The sequence below is a fragment of the Chionomys nivalis genome, chromosome 3 (genome assembly GCF_950005125.1).
Source record: "Chionomys nivalis chromosome 3, mChiNiv1.1, whole genome shotgun sequence".
NCBI classification, from domain to species: domain Eukaryota; kingdom Metazoa; phylum Chordata; class Mammalia; order Rodentia; family Cricetidae; genus Chionomys; species Chionomys nivalis.
This window is the reverse complement of record NC_080088.1, coordinates 98,700,350-98,727,835: the sequence shown is the minus strand read 5'-3', so window position 1 is coordinate 98,727,835 and position 27,486 is coordinate 98,700,350. Positions and strand designations below refer to the sequence as shown.

The window sequence follows — 27,486 nt, the reverse complement described above, 5'->3', positions numbered from 1 at the left end:
AGCTCCCCAGAATCCCAATTCTAGGAAGCAGGAATATCCTCCAGGAAGGAGGTGTGAGGGGAGGGAACGCTGGTAGCATGAGTGTGTGGCCTGGGTGCTGGATTTGCCTCTGTGGGCTCCCACGTTGGAAGGAGGGTGGGGGACGGCCTTGGCATAGAGCTCCCCGGTCAATGGAACTCCTGCCCACAGGGTAGAGGTCCAGCAGGCCCGGCCTTTGGAAGGCGCCTTCAGCCCAATATCCTTTAAGCCAGGTCTCCACCAGGCCGACATCAAACTGACTGTGTGGAAGAGACTCTTCCGGAAAGTTCTGCCAGGTGAGGCTTCAACTTGTTATCCTTTCAATCGATTGATGGCACCCAGAGGCATACAGAGAACTTTAAGGGAGCCTGCACGGGGTAGTGAAGAGCGTGTGCGAATGGGCGCATAGGCACATACACTTGCGAAAGTCAGGCAGGTGCACACACCTCCTCCTTAGTAGAACTCTTCCACGGTGGCCAGCATCCATCCACTCGCCCATCTCACCACTTACCCACCTCTGCCATCCAGCCTTCATTCATCCATTCTGTCCATCAGCGCTGTGCCTGCCCCTTCCAGTCCTGGAGACACAGGCGGCACACTTGTCCCCTCCCCGAGGGCTTAGGCTTGCCGTCACCTCCTGGGCAGGGTCTGCAGGTCTCTATGTCCCAACCGCAGGTCTCTTTTTCTTCCAGCTCCAGAATCTCTCAAGCTTGACCCAGCTACTGCCCACCCTCTCCTGGAGCTCTCCAAGGGCAACACGGTGGTACACTGTGGCCTCCTTGCCCAGAGACGGGCTAGCCAGCCCGAGCGCTTCGACTACAGCACTTGTGTTCTGGCCAGCAAGGGCTTCTCGTGGGGTCGCCATTACTGGGAGGTGGTGGTGGGTAGCAAGAGCGACTGGCGCCTGGGAGTCATCAAGGGCACAGCCAGCCGCAAGGGCAAGCTGAGCAAGTCCCCGGAGCACGGCGTATGGCTGATTGGTCTGAAAGAGGGCCGGGTGTATGAGGCTTTTGGCTGCCCACGTCTGCCACTGCCTGTGGCTGGCCACCCCCATCGCATTGGCGTCTACCTACACTATGAACAGGGGGAACTCACATTCTTCGACGCCGACCGCCCTGATGATCTGCGGACACTCTACACCTTTCAGGCTGACTTCCAGGGCAAACTGTACCCTATCCTGGACACATGTTGGCACGAGAGGGGCAGCAATTCACTGCCCATGGTACTGCCCCCAGCCAGTGGGCCTGGCCACCTCACACCTGCACGGCGATAGACTGCCCTGGTACTGTCTCCCCATTGGCCCATCCTGCTAGTTACAAGAATTTAAGGGGTTCTGCTGGTCTTAAAGCTTGGACTGCTTGAGAAGTTTCTTCATAAATGCATGTCTCTGGGACGTTTATAGCAGGGAATATAGCCCCCTCCCTACCACCTAAGGGTTTCCGTGTTACCGTCACCTTTCCAGGTCTTGTATCCACTCAACCTGAGTAACCCTGTCCCTCCCAACTCTTTCCAGGAGAGGGCAGAAATGTTCCCACACATACTTAATCCTTATCATTGGGACCGTCAAACATCTATTAAAAACAATAAATTTGACATTTTCTCAATTATTATTACTATTTTTAATATTTTAGTTTTAGTTACATGTATGTTTGGGGGGTGCTGTGCCCACAGAGGCCAGCAGTTATGGGATCCCTTGGAGCTGGAGTTACAAAAGGTTGTGAGCTGCCTAACAGGTTCTGGGAACAGTATGTGCTCTTGATGGCTGAACCATCTCGCTTAGCCCAGCTAGTGCTATTATTTTGAGACAGAGACTCATGTTGCCCAGACTGGCCTGAACTGGCTAGCCAAAGATTACCTTGAACTCTTGATCCTTCTGCCTTCACTTTCTGAGTGTGGGGGTACAGGAAGGCACCATTATGCCTGGTTTATTCAGTGGAGGAACTGGAACCAAGTGCTTTCTGCCTGTTGGGCAAGCACTCTGTTGACTGAGCTACATCACCAGCCTCCTCCTCCTCAGTGTTGAGGACTGACCCCAGGGATCTCTACATACTAGGCAAGTGCTCCACTTCTAGCAACAATCTCTGCTCTCAAACACATACTGCTTAATAGTCTCTACTTTGCAGTGCTAAGGTAGGCGCTCAACCACTGAAACATGTCTCCAGCACCCCATTAGTGGATTTAAAGTCGGTCATCTACCACTGAGCCACACCCCAGCCCCTCACTGGGGATTCTAGGCAGGTGCTCTACCACTGACCCACACCCCAGCCCCTCACTGGGGATTCTAGGCAGGGGCTCTACCACTGAGCCACACCCCAGCCTTTCAGTGGAGGCATCTAGGCAGTGCTTTCTCACGGAGTCTTTCATCACTGGAGGAGGATTAGGCAGGGTACATTCTAAGTTCCAGAGTAAGTCACGGTCTTAAAAAAACTACAAAGTTGGCCGGGCCGTGGTGGCGCACGCCTTTAATCCCAGCACTCGGGAGGCAGAGGCAGGCGGATCTCTGTGAGTTCGAGGTCAGCCTGGTCTACAAGAGTTAGTTCCAGGACAGGCTCCAAAGCTACAGAGAAACTCTGTTTCGAAAAACCAAAATACAAAACAAAACAAAAACAAACTACAAAGTAACTACACGGAGTTAAGTAAAATTACTCCCTTCCACCCCTTGGTTTGGTCTTTTGAGACAGGGTATGTACGTAGCTCTGGCTGTCCTGTAACTATGTCTCCAACTCACAGAAACTCCCCCAGCCTCTGTCTCCCGAGCGCTGGGATTAAAGGCGTAAACCACCATGCCTGGCTTTAGAATTAATTTCTGGATGCTGAAAACACAAACCAGCTTCTTGGGAGCCTAAACAAGGACTGTGCCTTTGGACTCCGGAAGCCCGGCTGTGAGGGAGGTTGCAGCGGCCGCAAAGCCGGACCGAGCTTTGCGACAGTGTCGTAAAGACCTTGCCGAAGCGACAGCATGGGGCTGTACGCGGCGGCGGCGGCGGTGTTGGCTGGCGTGGAGAGTCGCCAGGGCTCCCTGAAGAGCCTGGTGTATTCCAGCAGCTTCCAGGTAGTGGGGCGGGGTGCGGGGAGGAGGGCTTGGGGAGCGGGGTCTGGCGGGGCGGGAGTGGGAGGCGAGGCCCGCTTTGGGTGCAGCATGTCGCCCCTGTCCCTCGCAGAACGTGAAGCAGTTGTACGCGCTGGTGTGCGAGACGCAGCGCTACTCGGCCGTGCTGGACGCCGTGATCGCCAGCGCCGGGCTCCTGCGCGCCGAGAAGAAGCTGCGGCCACACCTGGCCAAGGTGAGCAGCGGCCGGGGCCTGTCGCCCACGCCTGGCTTTGCAGCTCTTTCTGGGATCCGAACTGAGCTGGAACGGATGTGACTTCACCTGGAGCATTACGTGAAGAGTTAAATAGGCGGAGACACAAGCTCGCGGTGGCAGATGCTACCTAGCGGGAAGGGTGACGATGGCAAGGAAGGGTGGGGGTCCAGAGCTCTGCTGAACAGGTGGCTTTCTGGGGGAGGGGGATAGGCATGTGAGGCAAGCAGGACACCGGGATTCAATACTGAATCTGCCTTCTTCTGCTGCCTGTCTGCCTTTTTGTGACACTGGAGATTGGCATGCCAGGAAAGAGCTCTATCCCTGAGCCACGCCCCCAGCCCCTCACTAGGGCAATCTAGGCAGGTACTTATTGCTGAACTGTACCCCAAATTCTCTGGCCGATCCTAGACAAGCTGTCTACCCTACTGCTGAGCCGCGCTCCCAGTCTCTTCAGTGGGGGGTGCCAGGCAGTCCTCATTGAGCCCACAACCCTTCACCTGGAGATTCTAGGCAGGTTCTGCTGAACTGTGTTGTGTCCCCAGACCTTGTCTTTTGAGACCGAGTCTTGCTAAGTTGCGCCGGCAAGTCTTAAATTGGTAACTCAGGTTGATTTCCAGGGTGGAGTCTTCTTGCTTAAGTATATGAGGTTGCTGGGATTATAGGCGTTTGCTCCCATATCGGGCCATTATTTCTTGGGTATCTTGGGCAAGAGAATCCCCTTGACGTGACCACCTGGACAGGGCGTAGTCCTCTCACTGAAGGGTTTCATGGTGTTTATAGTTTTTCTGTTTTCCTCTCTCCAGGTGCTAGTGTATGACTTGTTGCTGGGGAAAGGCTTTCGAGGGGGTGGAGGCCGATGGAAGGCTCTGCTGGGCCGGCACCAGGCAAGGCTCAAGGCTGAGTTGGCCCGGCTCAAGGTTCAACGGGGTGTGAGCAGAAATGAGGACCTGTTGCAAGAGAGATCCAGGCCTGGCCAAGGTGAATTAGGCTGAGGGGAGGATGATGGCCCTCAGGAGGGGCTTGCCTTCTACCCACTCACTGCTGTGCCTTCTAGCCTTCCAGGTACCTCGGTTTGTGCGTGTGAACACGCTCAAGACCTGCCCCGAGGACGCGATCGATTATTTCAAGAGACAAGGTTTCTCCTATCAGGGTCGGGCTTCCAGGTGAGAACTTAGCACCTACCTGGGTACCTACATTTTCCTGGATGTCCAGATTCCTGGGGAAGCAGGACCCTGTGGGAAGAGGGACTGGGGCAGTACCTGCTTTCTCTAGATGGTTTTTTTTCCTATTTTCTCAACAAAAGTTTCTTTTCTTCTTTTGCTTTAAATGATATATAAGCCTTTAATCCCAGCACTTGGGAGGCAGAGGCAGGCGGATCTCTGTGAGTTCGAGACCAGCCTGGTCTACAAGAGCTAGTTCCAGGACAGGCTCCAAAACCACAGAGAAACCCTGTCTCGAAAAACAAAAACAATAAATAAATAAATAAATGATATATAAGTATGTATATCTTTGTGTGGGTGTGTGCATGTGCCCGAAGAGGGCATTGGACCCTGTGGAGATGGTGCTATAGGCTGGTGACCTGCTGGACACGGTGTTGGGAACCAAACTTAGGTCCTCTGCAAGAGCAGTATGTTCCTAACTGCTGAGCCGTGTCTCCAACCCCCTCCCCCTCAGTGTGTTCCTAACTGCTGAGCTGTGTCTCCAGCCCCCCCAGTGTGTTCCTAACTGCTAAGCTGTGTCTCCAGCCCCCCAGCAGTGTGTTCCTAACTGCTGAGCCACATCTCCAGCCCCCCAGCAGTGTGTTCCTAACTACTGAGCCATGTCTCCAGCCCCCCCAGTGTGCTCCTAACTGCTGAGCCGTTTCTCCAGCCCATAGCTGCTGAGCTGTGTCTTCAGCCCCCCCCCCCAGCAGTTTTTTCCTCATTGTCTTCTGAGACCTGTTTTTTTTTTTTTTTTTTCTTTTTTTTAACCCTAAACTGCTACTCCTGCAATTCTTTGTCTACGTTCTGGTGACCTCTCCATTTGTTCTTCAGCCTAACTGCAGCTCCCTGTCCCCTTTCCAGTCTCTTGTCTAGATGACAGTCTCTTCAGCTGTAGGTCAAGACCCCACAGGCTGCAAGAACAATCTACAGTTTGCACTATTTGGAAACAGTAGAAGGTTTCCGAAGACACCATGAGCACAATCCATTCATAATCAAAGATCCATAAATCCAGGGTGCTTTTAGCAGCATGTGTCTGTGTGTCATTATGTGGCATCGTCTGCCCTGGGCTCTGAACCCACAGCAATGCACTTTACACTGCACACTCCGGCCCAGTCCACAGACACTACACGGAGCATCTTGGCTCATATTTGAGACTACTATATATTAGGGACTACAGTGTTTTGCTGCACATACAGTTTCTGCTCTTTTAGAAACATAGTGGTCTAAATACGGAAAACAAAGGCTTCAGTATTGCCCTTCAGTCATACTGCTATCCCTTAGCCTGGAAATATCAGACTAGTCTGTCTGGATTATATTGCATTAGAATGTCTCATCTTAAAAACTGGTGTTTGATTTGCTAACTTGAGTTTCACCATAAGTCACAACCATCTGCACCTGCAATCCTAGGGATGCCGATGCCCTCTTTTGGTCTCCACAGGCACTGCCTGCACGCTGATGCAGACAAAACACCTAGACACATAGAGGCTAAAAACAAAACCTAACCAGTGGTTGTTCCCTGCCAGCCTGGAGGACTTGCGGACCCTCAAGGGGCAACATTTTCTTTTGGATCCTTTGTTGCCTGAGCTGCTTGTGTTCCCTGCACAGACAGATCTGCATGAGCATCCGCTCTACCGCGCTGGCCATCTCATCCTGCAGGATAAGGTTGGGGGGGCAGATGGAGAAAGGGAGGATGTGGGGGGAGTGCCTTCGTGGCTCTGTGTTCACTCAGCTGTCCACATCTGCTGCCCTGCTAGGCCAGCTGCCTCCCAGCCATGCTGCTGTCTCCCCCACCAGGCTCCCATGTCATTGATGCCTGCGCTGCCCCTGGCAACAAGACCAGTTACATTGCTGCTCTCCTGAAGAACCAGGGGTGAGTGCTGGCAATGAGCTTTGAGGCAGGGGGACAGGTGTGGTCAAATCATGTGCTTTGTGGGTAAAAATTCTCACCGGATGATACAGATTGAGAGCGTGGCTCTGGACAGCTTGGGACAAGGCTCCCTCAGCCCTTGGGGTTCTTCCCAGGCTGGTTATCTGTGGTTGGAACCCCTATAAGCCATTTGTTTTATTTTGGGTGATAGTGTATTGGGGATTGAATCCCCAAAGCCTTATATGTGCCAGGTAAGCACTCTACCACTGAGCCACGCCCCCAGCCCCTCACTGGGGATTCTAAGTAAGCCCTCTATTACTGAGCCACAGCCCCAGACCTATGTCCTGGCTTAGTATGTTACAGTTTGATGTTCTTTTGGGGCTCCATGCTCTATAAATTCTTAGTTCGGGGGCTGGCAAAATGACTCAGTGAGCACTTGCTGCTCTTCCAGAGGACCTGAGTTTGGTACCCAGCACTCATATCAGGTGGCACACAAGTTCTTTAACTCTATCTCCCTGGGTTCCATCACAATTTCTGGCCTCCACAGGCATCTGCACACGTGGCATACAGACACATAGAAGTTAAAGATTTATTTTATGTATATGGTGTTCTATCTACATATATACCTGCTTGCCAAAAGAGGGCATCAGATCCCAGTATGGATGGCCATGAACCACCATGTGGTTGCTAGGAATTGAACTCAGGACCTCTGGAAGAGCTGACAGTGCTCTTAACCGCAGAGCCCTCTCTCTAGCCCCTAAAAGTCCCCTAAAAGTCTTAGTTTAAAACAGCTTCTTAGTTCAGTCTGCCTCTGCTCTCTTCCCTAGGAAGATCTTTGCTTTCGACCAGGATGCTAAGCGGCTGGCAGCCATGGCTACATTGCTGGCTCGAGCTGGGGTCTCTTGCTGCGAGTTAGCAGAGAAGGACTTCCTGACAGTTTCTCCCACTGACCAGCGCTATGGCCAGGTCCAGTACATCTTGCTGGATCCTTCTTGTAGTGGCTCTGGTGAGATGGGGATAATGTAGCTGTGGTCTAGCCCCACAGCAACTTGGACACAAAAGGCTACCAGTTAATCTTGGTATTACTTCTGACTTGTACTATAGGCAAATGCTCTTGTTTATAAAATGGGGATTTTGGTGGGAAATGGCTTCATAATTGCAGTGCCTTTTCCATAGGTATGCTGAGCCGGCAGCTGGAGGAACATGGGGGAGGCACACCTAGCAAGGAGCGCTTGCAGGCCTTGGCAGGGTTCCAGCAGCGGGCTCTGTGCCATGCGCTCGCCTTCCCCTCTCTGCAACGCCTAGTCTACTCCACATGTTCCCTTTGCCAAGAAGAGAATGAAGATGTGGTCCAAGAGGCTCTACAGCAGAACTCGGGGGTCTTCAGGTAATGGTGATCCTAGGACCTGAGAGGTCATGGCTGTTCTTCTCTCCTTCTGTTCTCTTCGTCTGTTCGTCTTAGTCTCTTCTTAGTCTTCTTCGTGTTCGTCTTCTTCGCCGCTACCGCGCGCGAGGTTTATTGCGGCGTGCAGGAGAGAAGGGAAAAAGAGATAAGGAACGGCGTTTCAGCCTTTTTAAAGGGTCCCCCCACGTGCGTGCGTCAAGCGCCACGTTCTGCGCCTGCGCAGCCTTTGCGTGGAACGCTAGGGGCTCCTGGGAAATGTAGTTCCCCAGGCGAGCCACGCTCAGGGGCCTTCTGGGGAATAACAATGGCTACTTCTCATCAGGGTCTGAGTCCTCTCCTTCTCCACAGACTAGCTCCTGTCCTACCCACGTGGCCTCACCGAGGTCTGAATACCTTCCCAGGGTCTGAACACTGTCTCCGGGCTTCCCCTGAGACTACACTCACTGGAGGCTTCTTCATTGCTGTGTTTGAACGGGCAGAAGTGGTATCTAGGTGAGTGAAGAGGAGCCAAGTTTTTGTTTAAGGCAGGGTCTGTGTAACTGATTGGTTTACAACTCGGTATGTAGGTAGATGAAGAGTTTGAGCCTGTGCCTCCTGAGTGTTAGAATTAAAGGTGTGGGCCATCATACCTGCTAACCTCTGGCCTATTCTTCCAGCCCAGCCCCACAGGACAAAGCACTGGCTCCAGAACCTCTCAGCAAAGCTCCAAAGAGAAAGAAAAGACGCAAAGCAGCAGCTGGTGCCAGCATCCAGCCAAGCACATAGTGGCCACTGTGAGCCCTACAACCAGTAAAACCACCCTCACTGTGTGGGAACCCGACTCCTCAAGGAAGGGCAGATGATGTCCTGGCCCTGTAGGTCCCTCACTGGGCAGCTATAGTTCTACCAGTAAAGTCTTTGCTTTACAAATAAAGAGCAGATTCAGGTCTATGACAGATCACAGTTTTATTTTTAATGACATAAGCAAGAACAATCTCACATTCATACTAAAAATCTTAGCTACGCTCACAGGAACTCAGTCTGTGGTGGGAAGCCCCAGCCTCCCTGTCCAGCGTGAGCACGGACAAATGTACTCACACACCGAGGCTATGCCAGGACGCCTCTTCAGGGGCCCTAGAAGCAGGCCTGCTGTGGAGCTGAGGTAATTAGCTCAGACTGAATTGCAGGGAGGCCCCTTCCTTACCTGAGGCACAGGTAGAGGCTTCCTGTGCAGACCCCCCACCTATCCCCATCCCCAAAGGCATTGGGACGAGGTCCAGCTCTTTCCCAGCTCCACACAACCCAGCCTAAACCCTGCCAGTCACAAAGGGAAGGGACCAGTTACAGCTACATCACATTGTTTATAAAGTAAGAATTACACTTATACGACATGTCCAGAAGGAGCTCCGCCCCCTCAGGAGAGCTGCTGGGGACAGCCACGAGCTCCTCCTTCACACAGGCATACTATACAGCTAATTCCTACTATTCAATAGCATTTATATTTAACCACCTCAGTGAACCAAGCTTGAAGGAATTTAAAAGGCAATTTAGCTTAAATATAAAAATAAATTTTTATTTTGTTAAAAAACGTTTAAATATTTTTTTCTTTTAATTTAGACACACGCATTCATACTTCTCCCAAAGAGGATGGGCATGGCAGCCAGGCTCTGGGGCCTAAGGGTGTGGTTTTTAGAAGGAAAGACAGGCGGGAAGGACCCTTTTCGGGATACAACTATTAGGAACCTAAAAGTGTAGTTCATTAATCTACAACTCCAAACTCAGGCAGAAGATGCCCTTGCCTGGGGTGTGTTACGTGGGGGAGGACCAACAGGGAAGTCTGCTCCTACAGGCTCCATCCCCTGGGCTGCCAGCCCTTAATTCAAAACACTATTGAGAATTCAGGAGTCAGTACTGTGGCTGTCACGCGGTGCCACTTTCAGCATTCAATTAGCTAGGCCCAGGAGGGCCCAGGCGACATTGAGTCCGGCATTATCAACATGCCGCCACGCATACAATTCAATTCTTCCTCCAAACTCGATTCAAGGAGCAACACACATTAACATCAGACAAACACAATACAAGGCTTGGAAAATACAATCCCGAAGAGGCAAAGTGGCCCGTGGGGTGGCGGGCAGGTGAAGAGGCAGCTAGAAGCAGTGGTGGGCAGTCTGCCTGCCCCAGAACTTTCTGGAGCAAACTTCTCCCCTGGCTCTGCCAGGCTAAGTCTTGAACTGCCAACCTTTTGGAGGCTGGACTGGCAGAAGGCTGGAGATGAAACAGACTTGGCAGAAGAGGCGAGCAGTGCCCACTAGGGTCTCCAAGGCAAAGCAAGATTCACTGCCATTTAAAAGGAATGAATCTTACAGGACAGGTGAGGGACAAAGCAGCAAGAAATGAGAGACCCTGAAGGAACCAGAGGAAGAGAACCACTTCTTATGGCCAAGCCAAGCAGGCAAAGCTCAGGGACATTGTCTCCCCCAATCCCACCTGATGTATATTAGGGACCCAGGTGGGTTCCACGCACCCTCTAGCAGAGACGGTGCTCAAGGAAAGGGGAGGCCGCCTAGGCTACACACTAAACAAGCGCTGGGGCAGCGAGAGGACAGTATGTACAGATGTTTCTTCAGTTCTCCAGCCTCATCAGTGGGACTGTTCAAGTAAAGTATTGGGCTTCTGCCCTCCCCGGGGCACCCACTTTCTCTAGAACAGAAAGGGCCAGGCTGCCACTTCTGCCCTGGTGATGGACTGGGTTTGCTATGGAATTCGAAGGGTCAGAGGCTCTTCCTAGCAGGTGCTGAGGTCCATATCTGGGCAAGGGATGGGAGAGTGGAGACAAGAGGCAGGTTACTTCTTGCGGGTATGCTGCCTTCGGGCCTGAAGTCGCTGACGAGCCCCTGGGGTCTTGGATCCCGCGCCAATGGAAAACGAAGGGGCCGCTGATCCTGGAAAGAGTTAACAAGACCTCATCAGGGCAGCTGCTGCCACAGAAAATGTACCTGGTGCCTTGCTCTGGGAAGTTAGTTCAACAGCAGAAGCATAGGTGTTCCACCAGGGCTTCCGAACCTATTGGCAGTCCTCCCAGGCCTTGGCAGGAACCCATCAGAAACATGCAGGAACACCAAAGCAAATAAAATAAACCTGTACAAAACAACACAAAACAAAAAACCCACCAGCACTTGCTTCCCAAATGCCTGAGTTTCCAGAGAAGGCTCCACTCTACTGTTCAACTACCCTAGACCCTGAGGACCAGCAACCTGCTATCCTGATTATTCCTGGTCCAAGGGACAGGGTGTCATGCTGGCAACAGACTGTCTCCTTACCGAAAGCTCCGACTCCAACAAAGCCTTGGGCAGGTGCCGAGGAGGCCCCAAATGAGAGGCTGCTGCCAGCGGTGCCTATTCCAGGGGCAGGGGTACTCTGCCCAAAGGTGGGTGTGGATGTACCTAGCAGGAACAGACAGAAGAGCTGCAGAGACTGGGCAGGTGTCAGACCTATCCCCCTGCACCTAGTGCTGAGGAAGATGGTCTCCGCCACCCCTCCACGTGTAACTGCAGCAGGAGGTGTGGGGCTGACAGGTTAATCCTGATCTGCCTAGTTTCCTTGGTTCCCTGCCTTCCCTCTCACACTCACCTTGTAGGGCCCCCAATCCTCCCAGGATGCCCTCTGGAAATGGCTCCTGCTCAGCCTGTGTGATTATGTCAGGGCTGCTTTGTTCTGACATTGTTTCCAAGACCACTTTTCACCCAATTCTTTTGTTTTGCTAATTTCGAGATCCAGTCTGTTATGAAGCCCAGGTTGGCCTGGAACTCTCCAACCTCCTGCCCAAACCTAAGTGCTGGGATAACAGGGATGCACACAACTCCCAGCCCAATTCCTGGTTCAGATCATCAGTCCTGGTCACCTATAGTGCCACCTGTCAATCATTCCTTTCTTCCCCAAAAAGGACTCTGAACCGTCACCCCTCCCCATCACCATTCTTTTTTTTTTTTAATTCTTTTTTACTTAAAATTTCCAACTGCTCCCCGTTTCCCATTTCCCTCCCCCTCCTCCCACATATTGCCCCCTCCCCCCTCTCCCTATCCCCACTCCTCTTCTCCTCCCCCTAGTCCACTCCCCCTCCCTCTCGATACTGAAGAGCAGTCCAAATTCCCTGCTCTACAGGAAGACCAAGGTCCTCCCACTTCTATCTAGGTCCAGGAAGGTGAGCATCCAAACAGGCTATGCTCCCACAAAACCAGTTCATATATTAGGATCGAAACCTAGTGCCATTGTCCTTGGCTTCTCATCAGCCTCCCATCACCATTCTTAAGTGACTTGACCATTAGTGAGAAAGACTCCTGATCCTTCGGTGTCAACACCACTCACACACTCTCCCTAAGTGTTATCTGTCTGGTTTGTGTATTTGCACCAGGGCAATACTCATTCATGGAGTGTAGAGGTTGACAGTGGGTGTCTTCCAGAGTCTCTCACAAGTTTGGACCTGGCTATTTTGGTTAGACTGGCCAACAAGTCCACGAGATCTGCCTACCTCCACACACCCAGCACTGGGATTACAGATATACATTGCCTCACCCAGCTACTGAGTACTGGGAACTGAACCCAAATCCTCACACTAAGTGGCAAGCACTTCGTCCGTTGAGCCATCTCCCCAGTCTCATCCACCTGCTCAATCTAGAGGTTGCTTGAGCCTCTGAACACTGCGTATGAACTTACCATGTTTCCAAAACCTACAACCAACCACTTGGCAAACCATACACTTTCTCTGACTATATCCCTTTTCTCACTGTCCTGGAAGACTCATTCACAGGTCCACCTCTCACCTCCCCACTTTCCTCAAGAGCTTCTTTCTCCCTTATTTACCAAAAAGGTCAGTAGCTTTTAGGGCCAAAATTCACCCTGCACACAGCAAACAAGATCTCTTCACCCTTCAACCTGAAATTCTGTCACTTCCCTAGATATTTAAAATCCCAACAAGAAACCCTGGCCTTCTACTCTAACCAGTCAACCTTGCCTGTCTCTGCTAATGAACCCACCATCCCTGCTTCTGTTGCTGTGCCCTGACACTAACTACCTTCCCCGGCTGCCAACATGGATGTCCACTACCACAGCAGTTGGGAAGCTGGAGTATGAAGATCTTGAGTTTGAGGGCAGCCTGAGTTATACTTGGAAAAACACACACACACATACACACACAACCAAACCAAGAAGTCAGTGAGATGGCTCAGTGAGTAAAGGCACTTGTAGCAAAAGCCCAGTGATCTGTGGTATATTCCTAGAATTTAAGAAAGGGGGAAGGGGAGAACCAACTCCACGAAGCTGTACTCTGATCTCTACCTGTACATGATGGCAATGCATACACATGAGAGAGTGAGAGCCTACCCACACACACACACACACACACACACACTAGTAAGTTAAAATGGGTTGGGGAGATGGCTTGGTGAGTAAAAGTACTTGCTGTGTAAGCATGAGTAACTATAAAATAAAGCTGAATGTGGCTGTACACACATGTATATACCAAACACAAACCACAAACATTTTCCCTTCCATTCACTACTTCCTCAAAGGCATTATGATTTTTGTTTTTAAATGGGGCTGGAGAGAGAGCTTAATAGTTCCAGAGAACCCAGGTTCAATCCCAGCCCAAAAAAAGCAGCTCAGGTCCCAGAGGATCTACCACCGTCTTCCGGCTGCTGGAGCACCAGCACACATATGGTTCAGACATACATGTATCAAAACACATATATCAAAATACATCTACCTAAGATTATTTTAAAAATTGTGTGTGCGTGTGTGCACAAGTGCAATGTCTGTGGAGGTTGGACAGCAGCACCAGATCCCTTGGAGCTACAGATATAAGCAGCTGAGAGTCACTAGATGTGGGCACTCTCTAAGAACAGGTCTTATCCCCTCCAGCCCTCCAGAAACCTTTACGGCCTACACAGGGCCCCTCCATCATTAATTAGCTTGGACTGTCTACAACTTACTTGTAGGCTGTTATACACTAAGCCTTATTAACAGTTCCTAATCTTACCTCCAAACACAGGCTTGCTTTCAGGCGTACTGCCCACATTGAAGGCGAAAGGTGAACTCTGACTGGTTGTGCCCAGGGTGTTCTGACTCAGGCTTCCCCCAAAGGAGGTGGTGGTGCCTGTGGTCCCGCTCTGTCCAGAGCCAAAGCTGAAAGTTCCAGAGGTGGAGCCAGTGCCTGGAGTAGCACTAAGCCCAAAGCCTCCACTACCAGAAGAAGCTGCTGAGCCACCAAATGTGAACGGGGATGGAGCAGAGCTGCCAAATAAAGAGCTGCTGCTCCCACTGTTGGTGGTCTGTGTGGTGGCACCAAAGCCAGAAGTGGTGGCTGAACCAAAGGAAAATACAGATGTGGTGCTACCAAAAGCTGGCTGTGTGCTGGCAGGGGTGCCAAAGGTGGAGGCCGTGGCTTTCAACCCGCCAAAAGCCGCTTGTGCAGCACTACCAAAGGTGGCCGGTGCTGGGGCTGCAGATGGGGTTGAGGCCACAGAGTTGCCAAACGTGAAAGAGCTGCCAAAACTTGGGGCAAGTGCTGGCTTGGTGGCCCCCTCAGTGGCTCCAAACGTGGGCTGTGGGTTGGCTCCGGGGTAGGCTGGGAGTGCAGGCTTGGCACCAGAGCTAAAGGGAATGTTGAAGGTAGGGGTGACGGTGTTGCTGAAGGTAAGCGTAGGCTGGCTGGTGGTGGCAGGGGCTGAGGTGGAGGTGGTGAGGGTGCTGCCAAAGCCACTGAAGCCGCTAGCGCCACTGCTACTGCTGGCTGCTGTCTGAGCAGAACTGCCAAGGGGCTGGCTAAAAGAGGTGCCTGCTGTAGATGCTGCTGTGGCAGGGGGCTTGCCAAACTGGAAGATGGAAGGCAGGGCTGGGGCAGAACTGGCAGCAGTGACAGAGGGACCTCCCCCGAACAGAAGTGGCTGGGAGGTGGAAGTCATGGTATTGTTGGCAGTGCTGGCCACAGAGGTCACTCCAAAGCCAAACACAAGCTTTGAGGCAGAAGTTGTGGTGCCAGAGGCCACTGTGGAGGTGGCAGTAGCCAGGCCAGCGAAGAGAGGGGCTGGTGTGGCTGTAGCGGTGGCTGTAGCAGTTGTCTGCTTCAGGGAGAAGGGGGCTGCCAGGGGCATGGTTGTAAATGGCTCCACACTGTCAAAAATAGGCTTGAAAGTGTGAGCTGTAGTGCTGGCTGTGGTGGAGAGGGTGGTGGTGGGCGAGGCTGTAGTGGTGGCTGAGGAGCTAGATGGCAAGGGACTGTCATTCTCACTTTTAGGTGTGGCCATAAAAATGGGCTTAAACATGGGTGAAGCAGAAGCTGGGCCAGGCATGGCAAGGGAGGAAGAGTTGGCAGGTGGGCTCAGCATCCCGAACAGCATGCTGGGCTTTGGGGTCGGGGAGGGAGCCGTGGAGGCTGGGGTGCTGGCAGACTGCTCAGCCTGAGGGACCCCAGAGGACTTGGTGTCAGTGAGTGGTGTGGCAGATGAAGCAGGAGTCAGCCCCAGGAAGGTGGCTGTAGGTTTGGAGTCCGAGGAGGTGCTGGCCACTGGCTCTGTCAGTGGTGAGACAACAGGGGTCAGGAGGCTGGGTGTCTTCGGAGGTGAAGGGGCTGCAGTAGTTGCTGCTGCAGCAGGTTCTGTGAGGAAAAGGAAGTAAGATGAGTTCTGAGGTCCTCTGCAGGCGGCACTTGGCATGCTCAGCACCACCAACGTACAGGGACTCAAGAAGGCATTATTTCCACTCCCAGATTCCAGGAAAGACAGAAGGAAGAAAGCAGGGGAGCCCACCTGGGGCTGCATGTGAGGTCATGAAGGAAAATGCTCAACTCTGATGTCTACTTACCTACGTGCGCCTACTCATCTAACAAAGACCCATCCTGTTTACCAGCCCAGCAAGGCAGTGCCTGTGAGTCCCAAGAGCTGCATCACCACGCCTGCGCTCCAATGTGAGAAGCACAGCTACGCTGCTGTGTCCATGTGCAGTAGCATGGATGTACCAGCTGGCAAGGTTTACCAGTCTTGCCCACACAGAAAGGGATTTTAGTTATTCTAGGTTTGGGATCCAGAAAGCTAGGACACCTTATGGGAAGGATCATGTCATATTGCAGATTCTTCTCAGGGAAGATATAACATAATTCTCATAGATGACACAGACTCAGGGCAGTTAGGGCGGATGCCTTTGAATCATGAACCCAGTATGACAGTCTGCCTTCCTGTATATTTCCAGACCAGGGCTTTCTGAAGCCCAGAACCAACAGGCTCTATACCTGCGTCATGTCAAAAGCCTGTCATTACAGGACAGAATGCTCTTCTTACCTGAGGATGGTGGGGCTGGAGAGTCCTGCATCTTCTTCAAGCTCTCCAACAGTGGGTTAGAGCTAGGAGCTGGGAGGGCGGCTGGTGAGGCGGCAGGCCCCACAGCAGGCAGGGTGAACATGAAAGGAGGATTGGTGGCAGGTGGGGTTTCAGTGGCCGAGGTGGGGGCATCATCTAAGGAGGAGAGACAATCTTCAAGTTCCAGAGCAAAGGTACAGGAAGCTCAGAGCCCAAAATGCTTGTTCAGAAATGTGTCCCTATTCTCACAGATGGGACGCTAGACTGCAGGTCTCAATGAAGACCCAAGCAGGTTTCCCCGAGAAGAACAAACAAAGGAAGCTGGAGGGTGGGAGTGGCACTTGGCCTGTGCTGGAGTGGAGGTGGAAGGACTGCGAGGGTGATGCCAACCTGGATTAGACAGTAACACCATTTTCACTAAGAAAACAAAACTTTCAGGTTCCGTGGAAAAGTGTTAGTAACAGCTACTGGAAATAAAACTGGTGAAATCAGGGGACAAAAAATTCAAGAGCTGACTATGGTGGCATCCATCTGTAGCCCAGCATTTGGAAGGCTGAAGCAGGGTTATGAATCTGAAGACAGCCTTGGGTAGATGAATCTAGACTCAAAACTGGAGCAAAGGGGAATCAAGCGCTCTACTACTACTCTTCCAAGGAGAGCTGTGGAAACAAACCTCAACACAGCAAGGTGCTCAGCCCCGATCACACTGCACTCTGCGGCCTTACCTGTCTTGTCCTCCAAAACCTTGTTAAACCACTGCAGTGAAGCTTTCCTCTCCATGTCCAGGTCTTCGGCAGTGATGGAATAGCCAAGCTCAGGGGGTGGAGGCTACCCAAGAGAACAAAGACAGGTTAGGCTGACCCCCAGAAGAGGAAGAAACCTGTTCCCAGCCCGAGTCTAAAAAGAGCTGAGGGCTGGAGAGATGGCTCAGCAGTTAAGAGCATTGCCTGCTCTTCCAAAGGTCCTGAGTTCAATTCCCAGCAACCACATGGTGGCTTACAACCATCTGTAATGAGGTCTGGTGCCCTCTTCTGGCCTGCAGACATACACACAGACAGAATATTGTATACATAATAAATAAATATTTAAAAAAAAAAAAAAAAAAAAAGAGCTGAGAGGGAGGGACAAGACATACCAGGGTGAGCTGGTCCCCTCGCCGGGAGGGCAGCAACTGAACTTTGCGTTTGCGTTGCCCAGAGCTGCCAGATGTGGGTGGGGAAGTCCAAGAGTTCTGCTGCTTCCCAGTGGCTGAATCTGCAACTACAGACAAACAGGTTTGCTGGCCTCCCTGCTCCTCCAGGACAGAATGGTTTTGTTGGAAGACATCATGTTTTCTGTGTGTGAGTGGCCTGCAAGTATCTGCAATGTTATTCAAAAGGTACACACAACTGCTTGGGGGATGGGAGTGACCCCGAGCCCCACATGAGCTCATCACCTACCAGTCCTTGCACTCAGCACTGGGCTGTGTCTGCTTTTCTCTCTTCTCACACTAAGGGCCAGATTATCTTCCATGCCCCAGATAGAGCAATGCTCTGTTAACTTCAATGGTGTTAACTTCCACTGCATACGCCACCCTCAGCCCACATGGCTTCTCTACTTACCCTTTTCTCTTGGGGACTCCTTGTCTGTTACCAAGGGAGCTGAAGAACTGGAAGGGTGACACGGCTCCTCCTCTCTGTGGGGATGGTGAAAAGGCTAGATTTTGTTTGGGAAGACTACCAGGAATGCACAGCACCTCACTCGCTCACACATGGCCAACGTCTAGAAAGATCATGGCTCCCGGTCTCAGCACGTCACCATGTCACACTTCTTGTAGAAGTGGAGGTGAGCAGTTGACAAGTGGCCACAAGCATCTGGTCTTTAAACACAGAACTGCGAAGCTTTACTCAGAGCCTGTCAAGTCCAGGGCCCCAGACTGCATTTTCAGGCTCTAACAGTGGGTTAGTGATGGAGCTGGAGTGAAGCTGGTGAGAAGGCAGGCCCGTGACAGACAGGGTGAAAATAAAAAGGCTGGGTGGCATGGAGGGTCAGACACGACAGACCTGATCCCTGAGGGAGCCGAGCGCCAGTGAAGAGTGAGCTGGGGCCAGGGACCCAGGCTCCCTGCTGACCCGATCCACTCTGCACTCCACTCCCAGTGGCCTCTGCACCACTCCCACTGGAGTACGAGACAGAGAAGGGACCCCAACCATCAGTGTGCTCAGACTGCACGACAGGGGAACATCTGTAGCAGGCACTAGCTGCTCTTCTAGGGCTTTGACTCTGATTTGCTCAGTCAGAGTCAATAAAAGCCCAAAAGCCAATCCCTGTGAAGCCCCATTCCCCCCATCCATACAAAGTGATCAGAAGTGAATGGTGATTACCTTGTTTTCTTGGCTGGCCTCTCTGGTGTCTGGGAGCGAGAGGAAGCTGGGCTAGAAAAGGGGGATGAGGTGGGGCCACCACTCCTCTTCCACAGCTGCAAGTCAAGCAGAGTGGCACATTTGAGACTACCACTGAGAACATGACTAGAGACATTCTGAATAGGCCGGGCATGGTGGAGCTCTGATTTTGAGGCCAGCCTGGTCTATATAGTGAGTTATAGGACAGCCAAAACCAAACCAAAATAAAAAACAACTTTTTTGAGGGGCTGGAGATATGGCTCAGCAGTTAAGAAACACATGCTGCACTTGTAGAGGGTCCAGGTTTGGTTCTCAGCACCCACATCAGGCTGCTCATAAGTACTGTAACTCTAGTGCCAGGAGATCGGATGCTTTCTGGCTTCTGCAGGTACCTGCATGCATATGGTGCACCTAAATTCACACAGACTCAAATAAGTAAGTTTTTTTTTTTCCTTTTTTGAGTCCAAGTCTCACTGAATAGTCCTGGTTGCAATTCTTTATGTAGACCAGGCTAGCTGAAAGCTTAGAGTATGCCACTGCACCTGACAAAATAATAAATCTTAAAAGAATGCGTGTACCCATTACATATTCCAACAATGATGATCTACGGGTATACCCTTTATTTTGCAGATTCTGACATTCTATCAGAGTAAGCTTATGCATATTAAAAACTACAAACTGGGTGTGGTGGTGCAAGCCTGAAACCCCAGTACTTGGGAAGCAGAAGCAGGATAGCCACTGCAAGTTCAAGCCCAGACTGAGAACATAGCAAACTTCAGGATAGCCAGGGATCCATAACACCTTTTCTCAAAAAACAAAACCAAACAAAAAAGATAACTGATCTACCTGTGCAAGCCCATACAGCTACTAGTGTCAATGTCAATATTAATATCAAGTCTGCCTGAAAGCAAAGCTGCCTGGCTTCCCTACCCACAGATATTAACTAGCTCTAAACAAGAATAACTACTTCATGTTTTAAAAACATGTACTAAATTCCAACTGTTTACAGATCTCATCTACACGTCAAACTGAACGAATCTTTTTTTAAAAAGATTTATTGATTGATTGATTGATTGATTGATTTATGCATACATACAGTATCCGGCCTGTAGGACAGACAAGGGCACCAGATCTCATTATAGGTGGTTTTGAGTCACCATGTGGTTGCTGGGAATTGAACTCAGGACCTCTGGAAGAGCAAGCAGTCAGTGCTCTTAACCTCTGAGCCATCTCTCCAGCCCCTGAATGAACCTTTTCAACCACATCAGCACCACCTACTGCACTGTTGTTTTCCCATGGTCCATCTGCAGCAACAGCTCCACTTATACCAGTCCCACAGATCAATGTTTTATCTTATTTGCTAGTTAAGGCTTTGTATTGGTTAGCCTAGAGACAGATCCAATGCCAGGCAAAAGAGAGTGGTCTGCATCTTTGTTCGCGGCCCTGAGAGATACCTGAGAGATACCACGGGTGGAGCTGTAGGAGCTGGTGATGGCATTGCGGCTGGAGCTGGGGATGCCTCCTGTGCATGTACTAGTCAGGGAGCTAACAGAGGAGGTGCGAGACCGTTTGTTCAAGTGGTCATCTGAGCTCTGGGAAGCCAGACTTCTCTTCAGGGAGCCAGGCCTAACAGAAAGGAAGAAGACATGCTACTGAAGATATGTTCTTCTAGTATTTCCTCCATGGCTGCAACATAGCTTTTTGAATAAACCTGAAGAAAGCCATAATATTCTCACGGCACTATCAGCAAATGACAAGGCGACCCATATCTGACACAGTGAATGGGTAAAGCACAGCATGGTCAACGCACACAGGAACGTAGAGAGCAGAGCACACGTGTGGGGTTGGAGGGAAGGATGACATCTTGACTGTGGCTTCTGGGGAACTTTAATGCCCTTCAATAAAGCTGTTCAGAGAAAAATCAGAGTTAAGGACCAACCACAGTCAGCCAGGCAGTGGTGGCACACACCTTTAATCCCAGCACTTGAGAGGCAGAGGCAGGCAATCTCAGTTGAGTTCAAGGCCAGCCTGCTCTACAGAGTGAGTTCCAGGACAGTCAGGACTGTTACACAGAGAAACCCAGTCTCAAAAAACCAAACCAAACCAAACAACAACAACAAAAAAACCAACCACTCTCCCGAGCCTCCAACCCCAAAAGGAATCTCCCCCATAATCCTCTTTGTAGGCCTGTGTTTCTAGCTTTGCTACACTATGGTCCCAGGGCCACCCGCATCAACCACAAACCAGATGATACTTCAGCAAGATGTGTTTCCATTTTCACCTGTGCAACCCGTCTGCAGCCACAGCCAGCCAGCAGTTCCATCCTTTCACGCAATAGTGCTTTAGTTTTAGAGGACCATTATCTTAGCTGGCTCCCGGATCTCTGGGTTTCCCCTGAGACTGTCCCTAGGTTAGAGCCTCCAAAACCACCTGATCACCAATGTTTACCCATTTCAGGCCCTTTTACATCTCAGTGATCTACAAGATCATGTCTCCTGAAGTGCAGTACAGTGAGCTGAATACAAGGCTTCATAGACAGCCTTTTTACTATAGGGGAACCTATGTCCTTTGCGCCCAAACTTTTTTTAAAATTTTAAAATTCAAATGTAGAGATATTTAGTATTTATCTTAAATTCCATGTTATAACATTTCTTGAACTGCAGAAGCCTTATGATCTTGTGACCTCCTGTGAAGGGTCAACTATAACATGTTAGTGAAGTAGATAAAGTAAGACAGAAAAGACCAATCATTGGACATGGACTTATTCATTTATTTAGTAGTTTACTTAAAGCACTATAAGATTTCACTTGCTACTTGGAATAGAATGACCTAGAGAAACACAAGGTTGTTGCCCTTAACAATCTGAACACAAACGCTTACGCCTGTCACTGTAATATATGCCTTTAAAACCACCCGACTACCACATATGCTTCTGTAAAATCTCACCTGCTTTTTCACCCACCCCCTTATGGTTTTAGAGTATAAAATAAGAACACAAACTGGGCCGGGTGGTGGTGGCGCACGCCTTTAATCCCAGCACTCGGGAGGCAGAGGCAGCCGGATCTCTGTGAGTTCGAGACCAGCCTGGTCTACAAGAGCTAGTTCCAGGACAGGCTTCAAACCCACAGAGAAACCCTGTCTCGAAAAAACCAAAAAAAAAACAAAAAAAAAAAAGAACACAAACTGGACCTAGGAGCAAGGAAGGCCTTTTGGGAGCTGTCCTGGCTTTGGTCCACTAGTGAATACATCTCCTCTCCTCCACTCCCACTGGTGTCAGAGTGCTTATTCCAGAAAGATCACCACAACATTAGCACAACAGATAGAATGTCATTAAACACAGACCCTCCCTATGCATCTCACTCCGGTTAGTGGAAAAACATGGCAAGAGACTGCAGAGAAAATACCTAAGCATGGCAAATTAGTCAAGAAGAGTGTGAACTGGACAGGACGCAGAAAGCGAAGAGGAAAGCCGACAGCTACAGCTGCCAAAGTGCACTTTTCCAAGCATCACCAAGGGTTTAACTTACTTGGGCACAAATGCAGCAGGGACTCCGTTGGCAACAAGGGGCTCGAATGCTGAATGCCCACTCCCACTGCTATCGTGGCGCCTGTGATAAACCAAAAAGTCCCTCATTACTGCGCCTGTCTTCCCAACCCTTGTAAGCATTTCCCAAACCAGCCATATAGCTCAGCAGGTAAAGGCACTTGCTGCAAGCCTGCCGACCTTCATTTAACTCTGGGAATCCTTGCACCCCACAGGTAGAAAAAGAGACCCTCATAAGCTATGCTCTGCCCTCCATGTATGAACCAACTCACACACAAACACAATAAACAGTGTAAAGAAAATTGAAAGTATTTCTTCATATTCCTGGGGCCCAGCACTACCTCTGTAGAGTATACATTTCATGCTAAACAAGAAAAAGTTTATTTCAAACCACTGGGTTCTAGAAGGTCCATTACTCTAAAACTATCCTGGTTAACTAAGAAGCAGAGCAAGAAGGACCCTGTAATAAACCTCAGCAACTCAGGTACATCACAAGAAGGAAACACAGTCTGAATCAGGTTCTTGTTATCCTGTCCAAACTATACCAGAACTCATTATGTAGCCCCAGGCTATCTTTGGACTTCCAGTCCTCCTGGCACAGTGCTGGGGATTACAGGTGCCAGCTACCATTCCTGGCAGATTTATCAGTTTTTAGTGGCTGATTTTGTATCAAAATATTGTAAATTCAGCTGCAATATAGGTAACAGTCAACATACCCTCAGTGTGCCAGAAAGCTCTATACATTACACACTAGAGTATACTCATGGGGTTGGAGAAATGGCTCAGTGGTTAAGATGCCTCAGGTATTAAGAAGGATCAGCAGCTGGACCTGGGTTCAATTCCTAGCACCCACACAGCAGTTCACAACTGTCTGTAACTCCAGTTCCACAGGATCTGGCACCCTCACATAGCGATATATACAGTCAAAACCGCAATGTACATTAAATCCTTGAAAAAAATGGAAGAGCCTGGTAGTGGTGGCACATACCTTTAATCCCAGCACTCGGGAAGCAGAGGCAGGTGGATCTCTGTGAGTTCGAGGCCAGCCTGGTCTACAAGAGCTAGTTCCAGGACAGGCTCCAAAACTACAGAGAAACCCTGTCTCGAAAAACCAAATTAAAAAAAAAAAAAAAAAAAAAAAAGAAGCGAACTGTATTAAAGTCCTTACTACGAAGCTGTCCCAAGGCTCACATTGGAGCTGGCCTCTATACCTTCGTGGAAATCAACTATGTTTCCACAAATTCTCTGGAGTTCACCTGGCAAGCAGCTTTAGTACTCTCCTGATCAGTACCTTCTCTTGTTTTCCTGGCCATCGAGGGGTAGCTGGTCTTCTTCCTCCACTGTCCTTTTCTTCTTTTCTCTGAGGGCATTCAGCACGGTCTCCTTCGCACAAGGATCCGGGACATTACTTGATGGTGAAGACAATGTTGTGTTGAGTGTCTGCTCTGGCCTATAACGAAAGATAAAATTCTAGAAACAGAATATTTTTATCTATCACGGACAGAAGAGAGACCAGAAGCTAACTGACAATTGAGACCTTAACTCATATATGTGTAGAAGCTATCATGATTAGTAAATCAGGCCTGGTAGCTTAGCCTGCAATCCTAACAGTGAGAAGTCAGAAGCAGGAGGATCATCCCGAGTTTGGGGCCAGCCTGAGAAACAGTCAATTTCAGGTCAACCTGTTCTATGAATAGAGTGTGACTGAGCACACACGTGTGTGTGCGTGTAGAAATGGCTCAGTGATGAGGAGCTGCACAATCACGAGGACTGGTGTTCAGATCCCAGCACCCACACAACTAAGGCATCTGGCATAACCCTGTAACCCCTTGTGAGCTTCAGGTTAGGGAGATACCCTGGACTCAAGTAAGGAAGTGAGAGCAATAAAGGAAATCTGAGGCTTTCTTCTGGTCTCCACAAAGGTGCTTACCTGTATATACACGTTTGTATACACACACACACACACACACTTACATGGATGAACGAAGTAACTTGCTGTCCGGAGGGGCAATCCTCACGGTCACTGGGCTACACACCATTCTTGAGTTCCGTGCAGACAGCACAGCCTTCTTGTGACCACCATTCCAGCACACCGTTGGCAGTGCCCCAAGCAAGGAGTATTGGGCCTGCTGAATGGGATAGCGTCTTCGGGGTGTTATAACGAACCGACTAGATAAAGACCCACACTCTCTGTAGGGAATAGGAGACACATGCTGGAACCAGAGTCTTAAAGGAACACCTAATTCAACTGACTGCAGAAACAGAGGCATTAATACTTCCTTTCCAGAGAATATCAACCTCTCTCTCTTATTTATTTTTAACAGTGACAAAACTCAGGGGTGTATGCATGCTAGACAAAGCACTCTGCCACTGACAAGGCAGATCTCCAATTTTTCTAAGCAACAGGGAACACGGCATTTGGACGGCAAACTTCTCCCATTCCATCCGAGGGCAGAGAAGATCAGCTGCTTAACGGCTGTCTCTACCATGGTCTTCAACAAACTAAGTACTTCAGAAGCCCACACAGGTACGTCAGAAGCACATGCAGATGGGCTGTGTAGGGATAATTCTGTCCAATTTGTCTGCACGACATAGCCGGAGCCAAACAGGAGCAGGTATTCAACACCGCAACCGAACACATGTATCAGGGCCAGTGACATGGCTGAGTGGGTAGAGGTGCTTGCTGCCAAAAGCCTGATGACGTGAGATCAATCTCAGGGGCCCACACGGTGAAAGGAGAAAAACAAACAAACACACAAAAACCCCTCAACAAACAAACACACAAGCTTCATCCAGAATCTAGGCTGACTGCGGTGCAGCACACCTGTAACCCCAGCACCGTGGAGGTGCGAGCAGAAGGGTCAGCAGGCCAAAGTCATCCTCACTTACAGATGGTGTTCATGGAACAACGTGAGCTACAAGAGATCAGTATCTCAGAAAAAACTAAAACCAAAGGCTGGGCAATGAATGGGCAGACTGCTTGCTGCCGTGAATGAAGCTGAGGATCCGATCCCACCACATCACTGTAATCCTGTCCTTGAACTCCTCCTCATCCAGGAGGTGGAGGCAGGAGGATGAGGAGTTCAGGGACAGCCTCAACCAAAGAAAGGGTTCGAGATCAGCCGATTTGGACCACCAAGCACCCTACCTTAAAAAAAAAAATAGTGAAAAGACAGGAGAGTAGTAAAGAGAAAGAGGAGTGATAGAAAGAAAAGAAAAGGTTACATCAAAGAAAAAAGTAAGGGAAAGTCGGATTTCCAGGTGGAGCCCTAGGTTAAAGCCGCAGCGACCCTAAAAAAGATGGCCATGACTTACCGGTGGGGTAGCCGCCGGGAGGGTCGTAAAAGCGGGGTGGGGAGCGCGGGATAGACGTGGTGGACTCGCTGGGCCGCCGACGCGGGCGGCGGGGAACGTGAGGGTGGGCGGCGGCCCGGCCTGTCCCGAGGGTCCTGCGCCACGGCAGGCTGGGGAGGGCCGGGCTTGCCCAGGTAGCTGCCCATAAGTAAGAGCTCAGCGGGGTCGGGGCCTCCAAGCGGGCTGCGGGGCTCACAGAGGCTGCCGTTGACCGCCGACTTAGCCGGAGGCGGCGAAGCAGTGAGCGCGGGCCGCGGGTGGCGGCGCGAGACGCGCACGAACGACGATAGGCCCCGTGGGCCGCGGGGCTCGCGACTCAGGCCCCACCAGGCCGCGCTCGCCCCCACGGCCAGCCAGGCCAACGCGGCCGCCGCTGGCACTAGGTAGAGCGCCAGGCCGAGCAGCGCTAGGCCGAGTGCCGCGGCGCCCGCCGGTCCTCCGCAGCCGCGGGCGCGGCCCCGACCCTCCCGTAAACCCAATGGGGGCCGCGACCGCTCGACTCCGTCAGCCGCGGCTGCCGCCGGAGACATCGCGGCTCCGCGCCGCGGAGCGGACTTAAATATCCCAGGGTACACCGCGCCGTGCGCCGCCGCTTACGTCACTCTCCCCGACGCGGCGCGCCGGGTGAAAAGGGGAAACGCGGCGGCGTGGCTAACGAGGCGCGAGAGGTTTGTTTTGAAAAATTACGGTTTGGGTAGACGTTGTTGACCTTTAATCCCAGCACCCAGGAGGCAGAAGCAGGAGGATGTCTGTGAACTCGAGGCCAGCCTGGTTCACAAAGAGAGTTCCAGGATAGCCAGGGCTACGTAGAGACTTAAAGCCTGGCTCAAAATGTAACGAAAATCCAGGGCGGTGGGCAGTGCACACCTTCAGTCCCAGTATGTGGGAGACAGAGGCAGGAGAATTTCTGAATTTGAGGCCAGCCTGAACTACACGATGAGTTCCAGGACAGCCAGGCATACACAGAGAAACCCTTTCTCAACAAAACAAAACAAACAAACAAACAAAAAAAAAAAAAACCCAACCAAGAACTAAAGCACAACAAAAGAAACCAAAACAAAACCATCTGACATACTGTTCTGACACTTGAGGTTGAGGAAGAGCCGCATTAGAAATCAAGGCAGTGGCCGGGCATTGGTGGTGCACGCCTTTAACCCCAGCATTTGGGAGGCAGAGGCAGGCGGATCTCTGAGTTCGAAGCCAGCCTGGTCTACAAGAGCTAGTTCCAGGACAAGCTCCAAAGCTACAGAGAAACCCTGTCTCGAAAAACAAAACAACAAAACAAAAACAAACAAAAAACAAAAAAACAAAAAAAAAAGAAAAAGAAAAAAAGAGGAAAGAAAGAAAAGAAATCAAGGCAGTGAGCCTGTTGGCATTTGCCTGTAATCCTGGCATTTGGGAGGTGAAGGCAGAAGTTGGATTGTGAGTTCTAGTCCAATCTGGGCTAGTTAGACCCCTGTCTCAAACAAAACAAAACCCCATCAATCAAAGGCTAGCCAGGGTGCATAGTGAAATCCTGTGTGGAAAAAGTCAATCAGATGGATGGGGCAGATTGGGCAGATGGATGCCCCAATGTTGCAGAGGAACTTTGGGTGACTGTCCAGGCAGCCAGCTGTTTCTGTCATTACATTTTTCGGAAGTCGCTTGCTTGTACTTCCTGCTTACTCAGTTAATGTTATTTCCTTCTTGGGTCTCTGAGGGAGTCGAAGACTAGACAGTTATAGTTTTCTTTCTTACCTGGTGCAGAAAGCAGGGTATGATGGAAAGTAAATTAGGTACAAGACTTTGGACTCACCAAGATAGGATAGATATGAAGTATTTTCTCTGAATTTGTCAAATGCAAATGGACTAGACATTGTTGATGTATTTATTGCCTGTATATATTGTATATAGTTATTGTACTTATTGTGTATAGTTTTTCTTATATTAGTTACAGCCCTTTTAAAATTTTAGACAAAAAGGGGAAATGTAATGATATTTCATTTGTATTTTAATAAATAAACTTGCCTGAATATTAGAAAGTAAAACAGCCCCACTGGTCAGCCTTATAGACCAGGCAGTGGTAACACACACTTTTAATCCC

The 27,486-nt window shown here is 50.4% G+C and overlaps 2 protein-coding genes across 3 annotated transcripts; one reads left to right on the top strand and one right to left on the bottom strand.

Moving 5' to 3' along the window:
* The first annotated feature begins 2,965 nt into the window (after positions 1-2,965).
* On the top strand, positions 2,966-8,771 carry Nsun5 (NOP2/Sun RNA methyltransferase 5). Its single transcript, XM_057763990.1, has 10 exons — positions 2,966-3,070; positions 3,180-3,302; positions 4,127-4,301; positions 4,378-4,486; positions 6,049-6,187; positions 6,280-6,395; positions 7,220-7,398; positions 7,569-7,779; positions 8,146-8,289; positions 8,454-8,771. The coding sequence occupies exons 1-10, from the start codon at positions 2,978-2,980 to the stop codon at positions 8,560-8,562; spliced, it is 1,398 nt and encodes a 465-aa protein (XP_057619973.1). The 5' UTR covers positions 2,966-2,977; the 3' UTR covers positions 8,563-8,771.
* Pom121c (POM121 transmembrane nucleoporin C) lies at positions 8,726-25,947 on the bottom strand. 2 transcript variants are annotated; one of them, XM_057763988.1, is made up of 13 exons: positions 25,365-25,947; positions 24,024-24,239; positions 23,341-23,499; positions 22,033-22,113; positions 19,960-20,131; positions 18,488-18,582; positions 17,726-17,799; positions 17,260-17,384; positions 16,850-16,952; positions 16,107-16,280; positions 13,811-15,427; positions 11,097-11,219; positions 8,726-10,718 (listed from the first exon to the last, which is right to left on the bottom strand). In XM_057763988.1, the coding sequence occupies exons 1-13, from the start codon at positions 25,931-25,933 to the stop codon at positions 10,621-10,623; spliced, it is 3,606 nt and encodes a 1,201-aa protein (XP_057619971.1). In that variant the 5' UTR covers positions 25,934-25,947; the 3' UTR covers positions 8,726-10,620. The 2 variants fall into 2 exon arrangements, with proteins under 2 accessions (XP_057619971.1, XP_057619972.1); XM_057763989.1 differs by lacking the exon at positions 24,024-24,239.
* Between the last annotated feature and the right edge of the window lie 1,539 nt (positions 25,948-27,486).